The 17452-nt window shown below is 41.6% G+C and overlaps 1 protein-coding gene across 1 annotated transcript in view; it reads right to left on the bottom strand.

Annotated features, from left to right (window-relative positions):
• LOC119226801 (leucine-rich repeat transmembrane neuronal protein 4) overlaps window positions 1-13251 on the bottom strand; it is an 85952-nt gene extending 72701 nt beyond the window's left edge. Inside the window, exons 1-2 of the mRNA XM_037485093.2 lie at window positions 12421-13251; window positions 3085-4646 (exon numbers count right to left, since the gene is read on the bottom strand). Coding sequence (XP_037340990.2) covers window positions 3085-4646; window positions 12421-12424 — 1566 coding nt within the window. The 5' untranslated portion in view covers window positions 12425-13251. The remainder of the gene's footprint in view (window positions 1-3084; window positions 4647-12420) is intronic.
• Window positions 13252-17452: the final 4201 nt, after the last annotated feature.

Here is a 17452-nt window from a genome sequence, read left to right as displayed (position 1 = left end):
AGCCCCGTGCCGCAGCCGGAGATGTGAGGTGCTGGCCCTTCTCACACAGTGATTTATGTCCACACAAGAGCAACACAATGTAGGAACAAGATCGGAGCACATTCTGAGATGAACTTGGGTCCGCTGACTGATAGGTCCCGTCCCCTCTCCACAACGTTTTAGGGGCAGAGCGACAGATAAGGCTAGGGGCAATGCATTCTCGAGTATATATCTCAAGACACAAAATGGAGGAGAGCACGGGGAGAGAAAAGGAAGCTGGGTCTTCACTTGCCTCGCTTCAGTTTGCACAAAGATTCTAAACGTTTGCATAGCGGCTGTAGCTGTAAAAGACCAGAAGGCAACATGGCACAGTATGGACGGTAACAAAACCCCTACACGTGTATTGAATTAATTAGAATTTGTAGAAAAGTAGGCGGGGAAGGGCCACACACACAATTGCAACTCATGCTACTATTGTACTTCAATTTTCCTTTATATATGCTTGTATTAGTTTTTTTTATTTGTGTCTATATTCATAGAGTAAAAAGAAAATAGTTCAGTTAATGATTTACATCACTTGTGTGCGCCGTATTCCATCCTGAGGCAAAGCCAAGGGATGTAGTAAATCAGAATTAAATAAACCAGTGGAGATTATTTGATTCAAGTGTGGTTTATAACATGTGAAACTGATTTGTTAGCAAATATACTGTATATTAAAATTCATTTTTTACTGTACTTGTGTAGACCTTCACTCACTCTCCTCTTAATGATTTCCATTTAATTACTTTATCGCTACTGTTTTGCACCAACTTACTAAACTTTATAAGCAAAATAAGTGTGAAAATATTCCAATCCATTGGGGCATCGGGAATGAAAATGAATGTTGGGAATGACAATCAGCCATTTTATCCCTTGTGACAGAGATGAAGGCTACCAATTTACTTCTTTTGTTTGCCTTCACCTAGGATGACACTATTTCCTCCTTCCCATTGCAGCTGGTTCCTTCAGATCCCAAAGGCATCGTTCAACCGTCAATTGTAACATGAATGGTGGCAGGACCAGGTACCAAACACTGGTAATACATTGTGGGGATAATAGTGAAAAACAAAGGGTCGATATTGATTACAGTTTTGATATACAGTATGTATTAATTACGACTATATTCATCTAACAAATATCAAAATTAAATCTTAATCCTACAATTTTTGATTAGTAATTAATTAATTAATAATTAGTAATAATTATATTTAAAAATATACTTTCTGTGAACCTTCATTTTTAAGAAAGTGAATACTTAGTTTTGAGACATTTGTGATGTTCTCATGATTAATTATGCTATTTTCTACACATAGCCTCTATTCATTCAACATTGTGAGATTGTACTGTGTATGTTTTGATCTGGAAACCTTACACACATTTTATTTCCATGGCAGCATCCTGCTGAGTGAGTTGAAGTCACCGAAGGTGTGTCATAAGCGCATAATTCAAATCAATGGTTTCTTGTACAGCATTGACCAAAGCCAAAGATAATTAAGTGCAGCATTGTTTTTTCCCCTCTTCCATCCATCTAACATCAGTGTTCCATTTAAAATGAGAAGGAAATCAAACCAAAAGCAGCACCATAAGCTGAAATGATGCACTAAAATACAGCATACATAGGAGAGGGCACAGCAAATAGAAACAAAATGGCAACTGTGATTGGTGGTTCCTCTTCACAGTACTGCAAGTATAACATGTTACCAGGCCAACTGCCTCCAGGGAAGCCATACTCTCAGTAACAGTATCTGTATTTGTAGAAAGTAATTTAAGGGATAGATTCCTCCTCCGCCGATTGCTGTTTAAACCTTTGCATTCATAGCCATTCCTCTAGAGACAGCCTGCCAGAAATCCATGCGATGGAAATGCTGAGAGGATCTTGGAACTAGATTTAGTATGAGTGGGCAGGTAATGTGTAAAAATGTAGAAAGCCTAACCAAAATATGTCTTATTTCACTTGGGTTGCAACTTCTGATGGTGGGCTACCTAATTATGTGGGTGGGCACCTTCCTTTGCTTTCTGATGCTAGTGTTCTGGTTATAAAATGTATGATGAATAAATTCCTCTGGGATATTTGGATGAATATAGTTTCGAAAACCTGGATAATCTCAGCAGAAGAATAAAATGTTTAACCAAGAATAGTACAGTATGTCAGGTACACAAGAGTGTAGCAGCTAAAAGCAAAAGGAGAAAAATAGTATTTCCACAGTTCTTCATGTTTTGAAGAAGTTCACTTGCTAGGGTACAAAACATTTCAAAGGAATCCCACTCCTTTTGGGACTATGAAACACTACTTGTTGTGTGTGTGTGTGTATGTGTGTATTTTTTTTCTACCCCTGTGTAAACTAAAGTCTGGAGGGCCAGCGATAGTGTGCATTTCAGCTTGAGTGACTAATCAATTAAGGCATTTCCAGGAAGTCAGAGTGAAAATGAAGAACATCTTAGAAAAATAATGTCCTGTTGGGGGACTATGGGTGTTATGTATTTTCCAACTGTCTTAAGCCATAGCTATGTTCAGAAAAATGTTATGTCATTAGCTGTTGGAAGCTCTGTTCAGTGACAAGAATTGCCGTTTTCCTTCACGTCTAGTACAGAGGTGAATCTAACAACTTTTAGCTATTGTCCCTCCAAACTACTGCTCATCAAAGATTAAACAGTAATAGAGCAAACACACAAAGCCTTTGATACCAAAGCAAAAACAAAACCAACCTCAACAAGCAAGAATGTGTAATCACAAACAGCATTGCAATGGCCCAAAATGATGCATAATAGGAAATGCTATTGGACTTGTTTATCTGTATGTCTACATTTTTGTTTTGCAGCACAATCAACTCAGCAGAGATTAGGTTTCAAGCAAATATACAAACAACCCCGCAAAAAGATCTGATTTCTTATTACACGCAAAGTGATGCTAAACCGCTTCGGAAAGGTTTACCTAACCTGCTCGGTAAGGCTAAGTAATCGAGTGGCAGATTAATCATCTTTCGGAGCAGTGTAAATAATTACCTCTGGTCGCAGCGCTGTGGACAGAGTTTTGTTTAGGAGGAGTGGCGGTGGTGTGGGTCATACCTCGCATTCTCGGGAGCCTGAGATGGTATAGGTGCACGGTCCGGTCCCATTCACAAGGACATCCATGGCCTCAGAGTTGGTGGGCTTGTAGTCCACATAGTACTCCTGAAGTGGAGAGCTCAGAGTGCGCTCCGTCTCTCTCGCTTTCTTGCGGCGTTTGCGAGCTGCAGTCGAATGCTCCTGCAGCTGCTTGACGCTGCTAGGATAGCGCTTCCAAGACACGTAGATTACCAACAGGATCATCGCAACTGATAGAAAAAGGGCAACGCTTCCAGCCACAATCTTGTGGAACGTCACAGGCTCCAGGTCTTGGTCTGGGGGAAGGGCCGCAGGTGGGGTAACAGCTGAAGATGTGGGACCCCTTATAGATCCCTCACCTCTTTTTCCAGAACCAGTAGGTAGAGCCAGGATGGCTGGCCGGCGTTCAGTCTGCACGGGGACTCTGGCGAGGGTTGGAGGGATACTCACAGTGAGCGTTGTCGCTTGATTTGAGTGACAGACACCAAAAGCTTCAACAGCATCCATTACTTTTTCGCCCTGGGCTTTCTTTGGGGAGGCGCAGATCATTGTGGTCTCCTTTGCCCCTCTGAAGTTTCTCAGCCAGGCCACCAGAGGACAGATGGCAGGGCCACAGTCCCATACATTCCCAGCGAAGCTTATTGTAGTCAAAGAGGTCCACGCATCAACCACCTCCTGGGAAACATTGGTCAGCTTGTTGGAGTCTAGATTGAGGGTCTGAAGGTTAGGTAAGCATTGGTAAACAACTGCATCAACTTCCATCAGGTCATTTCCAGAAAGATCCAGTTTCTGGATGGAGGCCCAGATCCAGGTTAGACCCTGGTTCATTGAGCGAATTCGATTCCACTGCAAGTAAAGTGCCCGCAGATTGTAGAGGCGAGGGAAGTGGGAGAAATTGATCTTTGAGAACTGGTTATGCTCTAAATGCAGCTCAGTCAACTTGACTAGGCCGGAAAATGCATTCCGAGAGATGCTGCGCAAGCGGTTGTAACCAAAATCCAGGAACTCAAGATTTCTGCAATCTTGGAACAGACGCACTGGGATGGTTTTTAGAGAATTTGAGCGTATGTGAAGGCTGAGAAGCTTCCGTAGGCCTTGGAACTGACCAGGCTGCAAGGCTTGCAGCTTGTTGTACGACAGGTCCAGGTTACGCAAATTGGGGACAGGGTGGAATGTGGTGTTGTGTAGGTACGTGATTTTGTTGGAACTCAATATCAGCTCTTTGAGCCTGCGAACCCCTTGAAAGGCCATTCCATCCACAGAGGCAATGTAATTATGGTCCAAGTAGAGCCAGATGAGGTGGCTGAGGCCTTGGAACTGCCCTACATGAAGACTAGCGAGGCTGTTGTACCGTAAAGATAGGCCTTCACAGCCTCCTGAGAGGTTCTTGGGGACATCGCGAAAGGCGCTAGACTCACAATAGACAATTTTTCCATCACACCGACAGCTCTTGGGGCATGGGCGCTCGCTCACAGATGGATTTGCCGCCAGCCACACCTGCATTAGGAGTTGGACTACTAGCCAGCGCCGCCGCAAAGCAGAGCCTATAGGTAGGGGAAGAGGGAGAGGAAAATGGGGCAGAGGAGAAAAAAAGTTAAGCAGATGAGCAGATTGCAGTAACACTTAAAGACCTTTTCACACTATGCACATACATCTGAAAACTATGATGACGATTAGCTTTTGTTGAATATGTCTTACTAATAATGCATTTGTTTTTTTTTGGTAATACACCAGTTTTGTCAAGTCGACTCAGGGGTTCGGACAGACAGTGGCATTTTTCTCTCTGTTCGCTGTTGGGAGTGTGTTCACCTGTGTGTTTGTGCACGCGTCAGTGAAAACAGACTTTCTTGGGGGGGATGTTGGTTCGTCCGGTCCCCCCCTCCAATACACGGTAGGGGAAAAACTGGAGTAGAATGTCTTTTTTTTGTGATTCATGAATCATGATGCCTTCCATCTACCTGCTATAGATATTTTTACAACACTTCACAGTGCAACTTCAATAAGGATTGGGGCAAAGGAAGTTGTATTTAATTAAGACGAACACTTAGCTTCAGTATATACAAATGGAATTGGAATCCTTATTAACCAAGGTGCATCTCAAGAGCTTATTTTTTGGTGTGAAATTAAAATCTGGAAAATCTTATGACTCAATGATGTGACTTACACACCCCAAAGGCTTCCATGCCATTTGAATAATTTAATTTATTCATGAGGAGGTGAAAGGAAGTAAGATTCTGCACGTTGTGCTTATTTTTCACAATTGTTTTTATATTTTCAGGACAGAATTTTACTTTTAGCAATCAATTAGAATGGAATCTTTATTATGGTCAGCTCTAGTGGTGAATCTTATGGTCAGAAGACTAGCGGTAGTCGGAATTGACAGCAGCTTGTCTGTTTCCAATTTGTTCCACATGACGGTGGAAATATTCATTTTAACAAGACAAAGGCCTACAGCATGACTTGTTTGGACACTGAGGGTTTCTGAGATGTTTCTAATTATGACCCTGATCATTATCAGGATCGTAGTGTGACTTAAAACTGTTTAGACGTGATTTTTAAATTTGCATTAATGTAGGTTTTCTATTTAAAAGCAGTAGCTGTTTTATTCTAATTCATGTTGGTTCTATTGATCAACAAAGTATTTTAGAATATTGTGTGAAGGCCTTACCTAAAATGTGACATAGCAATTTGACCATGCTTGACTGACATGTCACCGACTGACATCAAAGATAACTTGCATTTTGCTCAGTTGTATCTTTATCTGTGTTTGTATTTAGTCATCCCATAAATCATCATTGCACCAATGGCCATGGCAGATAAGTTCTGAAAGGCAGTGTGTAAAAAGCACATTAACATTCAAGAGCTGGTGGTTGTGCATATAGTCCCGGAGGCGCTTTCAATTCAAAACTCCAGCCATTTCATCTACAACCAAAACAAAAGCAGTACAGGTTCAGCATGAATCATCGATTCTCCTTCCCAGTGGATCAGACTAAAAAATCATTATAAACCCTATGGAATTACACAACTCATCTGTGCTGCAGAACAAAATGCTAAAATGTGTCTGGTGGAGAACTACTACTTCTTCATGATGTAACTTAGTTTTCTTAACTGCGTGTGTGCATGTAGGCACGTGTAACCTCTCTTGTGGTAATATTGATCTGATAAGACTGTCAGGACTCATCCAGCGTTTGGGGATGAATTGCTTTACTGTAAGGTAGGTAATATAATTTTCTGATGCAAGTTATGGTGTTGTTAGGTATGGGAAAAAATGTAGCTGTTTAAGCTTATAATTACGTAATGTCCACAAAAGTCATGGAAAGAAGAACTTGTCAGGTCAGTATGTATATTTTTGTGTGTGTGGTACTAGTAGCTCTCTATGACATCACTCCTCACTCAGGTGAGGTAGAGTTGTTTCCATTAAAATCGTTCCCCTTTATAGAGCCACTAATGATGTGTCATTAAGATACATTGATTTCCCCTTGAGGGAGTGGTATGGAGGAATTCACTACTTATGTGTGTTTCCCAAGGCGATATCATCAAGTGTGGACCTTATTACCACTATCACAGTGATAGAAGATGAATACAATCGAAGAGGTGCACACTTTAATTACAAATGTATGATGTGTTTGCATGCCGCATGATGAATTTATCACAAAAGTGAATATGGTGCATTTAGGTTGAGCTAAAAACATGGAATAACAGTTGAGGTAATAAGCGTTGTTTGGTTTTGTCTAGAGATTTCCCTAATCTTTGCAGGATTTGTCAGAAATAATTCCCTGACATAAAGTGGCTGAGAGGCATCATGGAGCATATGCTAGCTAACATAGCCATTCAGCGTCTTGCCAAGCATCTGCTGATCCCATATGGATATTGACTGAGAGTGTGACTGAGGGGGAGAGACACACTTACTGTTTGTTTTTCAGAGGAACCTTTCATCATTTCTTACGAATGGAGGGAGCTATGGAAGTATACAGATCATTTGTGCTGGCTATTGATTAAACCAGCAGATACAACAATCGCTATTCTTCATCTTGGATTCCAACAACTGTAAATGTATTTGCCTGCATGAACGTTCCAGGGATGAAGACAGCAATCACAAGAATCAGTATATCTGAGTGCAACTGAATTTCTTTGTGTTTTTACAGGTATGTGATTGTAGTTTCAACTTATTTTCCAACAACTCTGTGCCACAAAGGCAAACAAAGGTAGAAACAGCAGACAAATGCCAAAATAGAACAATGCCCACGTGTAATAATGCATTTGAAGCTATGACTGGGGAATGTGTGGTCTTTTAAACATGAATGAATTTTTTCTAAATGTTGCCGTGAGTCCCAGGAGGCTCGGAAAGGGACCCCTGTTGCTTTTAATTCCCATGTGCATTATTAGGCTTGCTTGCTTTATTACCAATGACACCGCCAAATCTTTCAGATTGAGCCTCCCTCAAAAGTGCACCCCTCCCCCTGTCTGACAATGTTCACAGTTTAATGAGTGCCCCCTGCGCTAATGCCACTGTAAGCCATCTCCATCCCTACTACTCTTCTAATCTTATTAAAAAAGGCGCACAAGTCACCCTTTGAGCTGTCACTCCGGGGGTTTGTGTCTCCCTTACATCTAACTTGATGCACAACTCCCCACTACACTTTTTATGCAGGACCTAGTCGAATGAATCATTTTGTCCTTGTTCTGCTCTCTGTCTTTTTTGAAAATGTGTTCAAGTCCTTGAACTAGGAAGGCATCTGGGCCGTTGCTGTAATGTCATGTTTGAATCTCCACAGCACTTTCAGTTCCCTTGCTGATCTCCGTTTTACCCTTCAAACACCTTCATTTCTTGTTTTGATCAGATCCCACCTGGACAAGCACTTGGGTCCATAATTCTCAATTTCTTCTCGTCACCTGCTGTAGTTTATCTAGGTACGATGCGAATGGACGAGTCTCAGCTTAAGTTTAAGTCAAGGTATGTGCATAATGCTTAGTTATGTAGCAAACGGCCCTCTGCCCTCAGCACGGAAGAAAGCTGCTTCCTGCCTCTCTAACAAAACACACACGGAGACAGTAAGTGCACTTTACTGCTGACCTAAAATAAAACCAAATGTAGCTTAATAACTTGGCAAACAGACTCGCTAACTGGTGCACTTTGAGTGCACACAAGTGGCTTCTTGCTATCTGCTGCCTGTCATTGACAAAGCGGCTACCAGCCTCAGCCTTGACTACACATAGAAGCTGGACAGGAGCCGAACACGCGGGGAAGGACGTCCCCTTACCAGCCGAAGCCATCCTATTAGGCTCCAATTATCTTTGAGATGATAGCAAGGCTGCCAAGTAAGGCCCATTTCAACCGTGTTTGGGAAGTGGTGTGTCCTGGTGTGTCTGCCTTGTATTTGCAGCACTGATTATGGTAGAATATGGAAAAGCATTGCAGGGAGTGCTGTCATGAATACTGTGCACTACCCACATATGACCAATCAACCTTCATCCTTCACTGTGCTGCAGTGGAGAAAGCAACTCGCCCAATCTGAACTCTGCTTTGGGTCCACTGCAGTAGGCCCCTTTAATTACAGTTACTTTGAAAACACATCACAATGCTATACCTGCCAAACTTTTTGAAACATTTTTATTAGTACAATCTCTGCTTTTGGAGGTTGGCGATCACATCGTATATCAAGGATTTTTCCCCCACTCTGATATTAAAGTAAATTGAACCATCTCACCTTATCTAAGATGTTATATTATTTAAATGGCTATAATCTGAGCCCTATTGTGTGTTTATTCCTGTTTCAGGTGTAATGGCATGTCCGCCAGCTGAGCTCAGTTTATCAGCAAGAGTTTTTCTCATTCCTTTAATAAAAATGTTTGTAATCACTTTTCCATGAATATCAAATCCCTGCCCACCAAGATGTTGTAAAGTGATTTGGATGGAGCTATTCAAATAATATAATGATGTTAAAGAGAAAAAATAGGTTGCAATATCAGCACTCTATTCCCAAATTCACAGGCTTTTAAAAGGTATTTTGTTTTATTTAAGGAAGCATAACAATAAAAGTATATTTTTTCAATGTTTAGGTATTTATTGAACTGTTAACACTAATGTATAAGTGTATATCCAAATAATGTTTAGGAGTTCAAGTTTCTAGTTCAAGAAACAGAAACTAGGCCTTGGACTGGACAGCATGCATGCTTGGGATTGGAGGAGAATACGATGCATGGACTCCAGTGGTGGATACAGGCTGTGTTAGTTGGAACCATAGACTTCCATAGAAGTGGACAAGTAGTCACGAACACTCTGGTTTTTGCCATCTTGGTTTCAAACTATTTAGTTCGGTTTTAGAAATGATTGTTGTTTGGATTTGAAAAAAAAAATGGAAGTGGCTTTGCCTAAGTGTGGAAGACAGATAACTCAACATTGACTTCTCTTTTCACATGCGACACAAACTGCGGCCTCCTAGGTCAGAACTGAGTTCTTATATGTTCACCTTTGGCCACATACAAAATGGAACATAATATTTGAAACAAGGACAATTTTTTACATGTTGGCATTTCACTGGCCTATTGTAGCACAAAAACAGCTCCCAATCCGCCCGTCTGTAATTGCATACTAGCAATCTTGAGTAAACTCAATTGGAAAATATGAAAATCGAATTGGTACTCAACATTAATAAATAAGCCTGCAGGTAAATAAATAATAACCAGGCAGAATGATTTCCTCCTGTTTAGGGCTTAAAATAAATCTACGTACGTCCGTACAAAAGTTGTGCTTCTGGACCCTATTTATCCACAGTGATGGGATTGTGTTCTTAACTGGGCTGCACAGCCCCGGCAAAAAAAGAGCTATCAAAACATCAAACAGAGTAGATTAATTGGCATTGCCCTGGATTTACGTTTGTGAAGTTTTTCATCTAAATAATAATCAATCCATCCCACACATTTGGGAGCAGCGGGGTGCCGTGAGGCGCAATAGGTGTTAGATGTCTTGTTGAGGGACACCTCTAAGGATCCACCAACATTACATTTGCCAGAGGACCTTCTCTCCTCCATGTGCCACTGTCTTTGGAATGATCAGATTAGATATTTGGAAGGTTAACTCGACACATCTTGGAAGGCTGTTTTATGGTTACGGTAACAATTGTAAAATACCTCCTCCTATAAATGTTTGGTATCTCTCTGCCATTGCCTGACACAGCTGACAATTAGATTACATTACATTAGATTACACATGCGGGCCAACCTATCCAGAGTGTGTCAGCATGTAGCTCATACATTCATCTGCCACTAACCTGAACAGGATAAGCATGTATGAAGCAGGTTATAAATTATTGATCCCTTACAGGCAATTGATTTGTTTGTTTTTTAATAAGAAAATGTATATAACAAAATCCCCCATATCTCCCTCAAAAGGCCTGTTGACCTCCTCCCCCTCACCTGCTCCAGCATGGCATTTAAACAATGCTACCTGTTGAATGCTAGAGGGCCAGCCGAAGGTCATCTGCTTCCCCTAACACGGAGTACAGTGAACTCGCGGGACAATCCACTGTTGCACCAATGCAAAGAATGCACCAATGCACCTGTTTCATTTTGTATTATGCTATGTAAGTCGCTTTGGATAAAAGTGTCAGCTAAATGACATGTAATGTAATGTGGGGCGTTATTCAAGCCTTTGATTTTCTCCTGAAATTTTGCACAGCACTGGCTGTGGTGTTTTTTTATTGTTTTATTTTTTAATATACTCTCTACCATACTGTACTCCTGCAAGGCAGATCTCTAACGACATGGCTCATGAAACATAAGTGCATTGCATGCTGCTAATGAAGAGCATAACAGTCAGCTACACTCGCGGATGACAGAGATTACGCCAAAGCATAATCATGATATAATTGTGGGCAACAACATGAAGGCACGCAGCCGACAAAAGTTGTGTTTTTCGGGGCTGGTCTGTGCACCTGGTGTTCCGAGTCAAAACCTCTGCACGGCAATTCTGACATACTGACATAGTATTGAATGAAAGAACTAGAACCGGCCCATGAACTAGTCCTCGATGATTAGGAATATATGGTTGCTTTGCAGCACACATAAATTAAGGCTATGCTCCCACCGGCCCTCACTGTATAGCTTTTCTGCGCTGTTGTAGCTTATATTGATGTGGTGCAGTAACCCTCCGTAGGTCAATACATCATGCGGCCTGGCAATTAATGGCAGAGCACCACCAGTGAACTTGGCCATCTGTACACCAGTTAGGGCAACCCCAGACACTGAGATCAGACCAAAACTAATAAAAAGGATGAAGAAGAAGCTTGACTGATTTGATTTTGGTGTTGTTTTTTTCTTGAGAAAAGGCATTGAATTACTATGACAGAGACCAAAATACCAAGACGGAGACAGAGGGGTTGGGGGGGGGGGGGGGTACGTAAATAACAGAGGACGTTGCAAACAATGATTAATTCCCATTATAACGAATTGCAAATATAATGGGAAAACATCGTGCACACTTGCAAAGAGGGAAACAACCAGATGCCTTGCTGTAAGAGTGGAGTGTACACGCACGCACATGCACGCACAGACGCAGAGTATATTGATGGATCGACATGCAGTTTTCTGCTGGATTGTGGCGTGTCCCTCTCGGGAGAATCAGTCCGCCAAGTACAAGAAAAACCTTCACTGTTCCCGTTCCTTCAGCCCTAAGAGTTCCGGGGAAGGGGTCAGCATCGGGCTGAAGCTGGACAACGCACACTTTAAGACCAAATCAATGATGCAGGGCCAAGCTTTAGAAAGTTGACTTGCATCCAGCGTGTGCCTCGATTAGTATTTCAGTCCACGCCAATGAGCCAGCGACTCTAACTAGTGTGTGTGTGTGTGTGTGTGTGTGTGGGGGGGGGGGGGGTGTCGATCTCATTCTCATTTAGACACACAGGTTTATTTTCTCATCTAACGTTAGAGATTGTTGAACCAAATATTCGAGCGCACGGCTTTTAGTGGAAGAAAATAGAAATATAAGTACAGACTCTACTCAGCCATACCGCCAAGAAATGGATGGGGAAAAAAAACTGAGATTGCAGCTCTGCGACTAACTGGCTTCAGCCACATCCTTCAATCTCCCCGAACCACTTCACGAAAGGCACAAAAACGGGTATCAAGAGTGCATTTAGAAAATGAGAAGACCGGTTTTTGATTCGCAAATTTCAACACAGGTTCCAATCGGAAAAGACATATGCGCCGTGGTGGTGCATCGTGATAAAGGAAGAGAGCAGGATAATATATATATATATAAATATATATATATATATATATAATCAACTGTAAAATATGGTAAAACGAAACAGAACTCACCCATGTCCGCGTCTCTGTCAGCTCCAGCCTACAGGTTTTAATGGCTTCTTGTGCGCGACATTCGAGTCCGCATGACGCGCTCTCCACAGACAGGTATGGTCCTAATCCACTAGCCCGGTTTCTCCGCGCAGACGCCGACTTCCAAAGCGCACCTTCCCTTTTTATTCTCACGGACCTGCTTTTGCTATCCGGTTTGATTCTGCATCTGCAGTAGTGCACCCGAAACGGGGCGAATGTAATTTACCTCCAACTCCAGATTAAAAGAAATATCCTGTTTCCAAAACTCCCTATCCACGTCTTCGCAGTTTTTCTTTATAAGTTCCAGCCAAAAGGAGCACTGCAGTAGGCGTAGACAATAACGGAGCCGCGTGCAATTGATCCGTGTCCGTCTTAAACGAAGACTCCACAAAACGCCTGTCGCGAAAAACTTCGCGCATTGCTTTGCATGGTGCACAAAATACACAACAAGATGTTATTTTCCACCAAGAGTCAAGCCGCCCGTAGATTCCTCAGCCAAGTGGAGCCCCTTGGAATCTACCCTCGAGGATGCTCAAGACGGATCGGCGCAAGGCGCACAGAGGGTAAAAGTAACGACCGGCTATAAGTCTCTGCGAACCTGCTGTGAAACGAGTCAAGCGGAACAATCAAACATCCCAAAATCCATCTTTTCTCTTGGAGTCTAAATCCGCTTTCGATCCCGCCGCCACTATCTTTCGGAATGCGCGCATGACGCCGTGGTTAATCACGTCCGCGTGTCAACGCAACTTTTTTCAGGCAGAATCCGAATGCCCTCTTCTGGCGAGAGCGCATCCGGTGAACTCATCCGAGGGTACGTCGAGAGTCGGATGTTATGGGTGGCAGGGCTTCTTTAGAGGAGGGGGCTCCATTCACACATTCACACAGAAATGGATCTTCACCCCTCCCTCCCTCTCTCCCCGTCATCACGGTGGAACTGAAAACCAAACATCACAAGCGACTTGATTATTTAATGAATGCCTCATTATTGTATTCTATGTGTTTCCAGTATCCAGGATTTATGGTATGCGCAAGGATGCATTTGTTTATAATGCCTAATTAATTAACTATGAAAGTGTGCTTTGGGGCATGCGTGTATGTGCTCTTCTATACTGGTGAGGACCCTTTTGTAGCGTTAGACCTTCACATTGACGGTTGTTTAAGGGTTGAGAATCAATTTTAGCCCCAAGGTTAGAATAAGGTTTCGATTCAGGTTGGGTGACGGATGGCCGGCTCGTGTGACTACGTTTGTGGTTAGAATGATTGGAATGCAATATGTTGTGTTGGAAGGGTTCACGCTGGAGACCGTTAGAGCTGCAGGACCCTGTCCATGGTCCTGAAATGGTGTGCGACTGATGACAGCATCTTCGGAATTGCCCAGGCTTTTCTGATTCCCAGTTTTTAACAGTTTCAAAGGAACGAAAGGAAGCAGCAGTCGTGAACAGAAATTGACTTAACATTCCACACTAACCTACAATGGAAATGCAAACTGCACTTAAATACCAGTGGCCTCCCTCTTCGTCGCCCCTTACTGCCTTTTCAGAGCTTGAGTGTATTTAAGGAAGGAATAAGCAGCTGCATTATTTTATGTGAATTGCATCTGCACTGGGTTACTGATCTGTTTAGCCTCCTTTTTCGATTGGAATACATCTGGCCTTCTACGGGCATCCATGCAGGAAAATATAATATTATCATAACATATCTTATCTTATTATGGTGCTAGTACTTCACGTGGGTTTGTCCATTTTTGCATTATTTTAACTTGATCTAATGTTTATTATATTCTATCTTTGTATACGAATGCTCATTGTGTCTCTTTGTGTCTTTTTGGACCAAGTAAATCTGTATCTGGAGAATGCTTACTTTCATTTCCCTGTTTACTAAAGCTAAAAATAGGGGACTGAAAGTAGCACTTACCTCTGTCCTTTGCATATATATATATATATATATATATATATATATATTGTGATGACTCTAAGAGACTGAAAAGAATGACTTCCTGTTTTTATTCTTTTAACCGCTGTACTTCCTGTCTTTGTTTAGTTTCTCACCCTTTTTCCTTCCCCCCCCCACAGCTGAGTTTAGTTTACAATCACCCCAACCTGTATTTAAGTCCCAATTACCCACTCATCCATGTCAGGTTATCTTTGGTCCTACCCCGAGTGTTATGTCTCTACCAAGTGTTCCTAGTGTTTGTTTTTGGTCTTGTTTTTTTTATTGCCAGGCCTTTTTTTCACTTGATAGCGTGTGAAGTCCGCTTGTGCCTGTGCTGCTTGTGCTCTATTCAACAAGTTACATTATTGGTGATATATGTACTTAGTTGAGACCTCATGGGGAAAAGTAAAAGGTCATATTGACAATCTATGACAACATTAAATACCACTATCTGAAGAGATTATTTAACACTTTTGATGCACCAATAATAAAAAATAAAATGTATTTATTTGCTAAACCAGTATCGCATGTAGCTCTAACTGCACTTTTACTGAAATATATAATGGGATGCAGAAACAGAATATAAATGGAGCAGTTTTCCATCATAGCACTTTTACTTCAGTAAAGTATCTGAATACCACATTAACCACCTACATTCTTGGAGCCCTCGCTGAATAGAACATTTTTGGTGTCATACGTCTTTCAATGTAGAAGGTCGGACTATTTAAATGAAAATATCTTGCAGGTCTTTAAGCTAGCACGGAGGTTTATACCCTGCAGCACCTCTTGAACTTATTCCCAGCTAATCACTTGGTAGGTGACTGCCACCAAATGGCCCTCTCCACTTCATCTTGTGGTATATTATATCTAGGCATAGTAATCAGCATTGTAGATCAGCGTCAGTAATACATGTCACATGAATGTCAAAGACATCTCTAAGCTCTAACACATCTTTTTGCAGTAATCCTGTCTTGTTGCATCGGCAAATTTCCATGATACCAAATCTTTCCCCCCATTTATCTGCTCGGTTACCTGTTTTCACTGCACCGCTCAAAGATCGTCTGAGACGATTCTCAGACAAGTTCCTTCAATCTTCCTGCTCCGTGGCTCAGCCTCAGCTCCAATGCAATTTGGCTGATGACTTTACTCCTGGATGTGGTTCAACAAGCAGAGGCCATTCCGCTGACGGTGCTAAAAACAATTAATATCCTGTAAAGTTATGGAGACAGAGACAGTGCCAGCCCACAGCGGGGATTTCTATCCTGAAGAAATAGAACTGTGTAGTTTAACCTCACCTTTCTTTTTTACCCTAATCTTTGTGGTGTTTAAGTGTCTGTCAGGTAAGTTGTATTCAACGGGGGAGAAGAAGAATTTAGACGTCTTCAAAAGCAAATTCTCTTTCATTCTCCTCTCATATAAAATTTGTTTTTTTTGTTTGGACAATATAAAGCCGACTCTACCTGGTTACTGACATAAGGAACTGCGTCTTTCTCAAACAAAATATAGTTGAAAATGTGCAACATATAATGTGAAGAATGTGCTGAAAAGAAATATTTGACCCCATCTACTGGGTCTATACATATTTTTCGCAGTCAAAGAAAAGTGAGCTACTATCAAAAAACAGACACATTTAGGTAAATGACATTCGGCCCGTCTAGACAATTAAAAAAAAAGAATGAAGGTATAGTACAAAGAGCAAGTTATTGACCCCAAAATAGCTTGGATAGAATATGGACGGAAAAACAGACTAACCTGTGTGGGTAAATGTGTGGCCCTCAGTGGTGCATGTGTTCTGTCAAGTGACTCTGATAACAGATGATGTATGCAGACTTTCTCCTGGGTGAGAGACAGCTCGGCTGTGTCCTTCTCGTGTTCACATTAGACTGGGACGTGTTCGCTCGTGTTCTTTTCTTTTTCCATTTTCTCTGATCTTAAGCTTGGAAGAATCATCTTAACCTGCCTCAAGGCAATTTTCAACCCGACACCGAGTTTTTGAGTTCGCTTATGAATGTGAATCATCGAGCAAACAACCAGGAATAGTTTATACAGCCAACACTACATCTTACAAATCAACTTTTTTTTTCTTCCCCTTTGGTTATTTTTTATTTTGGAGTCATGAAGAAAGGTGTTTCTAGTCCATTTACTGTTGTGATGCCAAGGTTGCCGCAGCAGATGCGGTAGTTGTAATTTTCCGTTCTGCAGGTCGCTTCCATTAACCTTTACCTCAAGCTGGGTTCCAATCTGGAGGGCTGTGTTCTACACACTGCCGCTCAGGTTGTGGCCAAGGTGTTTGGGTTCAGACATGCTTGAAACCAGACGTATGCAAAGCGCTTGGAACATGTTAAACAAACAGGGTAAAGCACACTATCTGTATAGAAGGCAGAGGGGAGGAGTGGGATGACGGTGTGGTTTAAAACGACTTGACCGATGGTTATGTTTGAACGTTTTAGCCCATATTCCTTAATTTACATAGTGGGACATCTTGTAGACAGTCATAGGGCTCCGCTTTGTGTATTCTAAATACATAGCAGCCTAAAGGAACCAACGATAGATTTGGCTGATTACAGCGTGTGCATGATCCAGTTTGGAGTTTGCTTATTTAATGAGTAGTTTCTTATTCTAGCAGGAGAATGTGTCGTGGTCTACATCAGTCGCAATTGTCACAATACCTGTGTTTCTCTGCTCCTCCTAGAGTAGAACTCATTGGATTGCTGTTTAATCTGTTTATACTTGATTTGTTGATCTTTAGCATTTCTCGTCATGTAAATATTAGCTCAAATTTCTTTTTCATATTTCTGTAGCATTTATTTTTTATGTAGCATAGTATTTTAAATGGAAGGTCTTTGCAATACTAGAATTGATGGCGTGTGCTGTACACAAGCCTCTATCTCATGCCTTTTTTTCCCAAATCCCCTAAAAAGTGTTGCCTAAATCCAGCCAAAAGTAAAATGCACATTTATTACTTGAATGAATTGAAAACGCTAATTCATTTTCTTAGATTGGAATTATTTCAAAGATTATATCCGCTATGACGGGATAACACTATTCTAAATACACAATAATTCTTAGCTTTCTGTGTTTG

This window comes from Pungitius pungitius, chromosome 18 (assembly GCF_949316345.1).
Source record: "Pungitius pungitius chromosome 18, fPunPun2.1, whole genome shotgun sequence".
Taxonomy (NCBI): Eukaryota; Metazoa; Chordata; class Actinopteri; order Perciformes; family Gasterosteidae; genus Pungitius; species Pungitius pungitius.
Note: the sequence above shows the minus strand (reverse complement) of the source record. Positions and strands in the feature narration are given on the sequence as shown.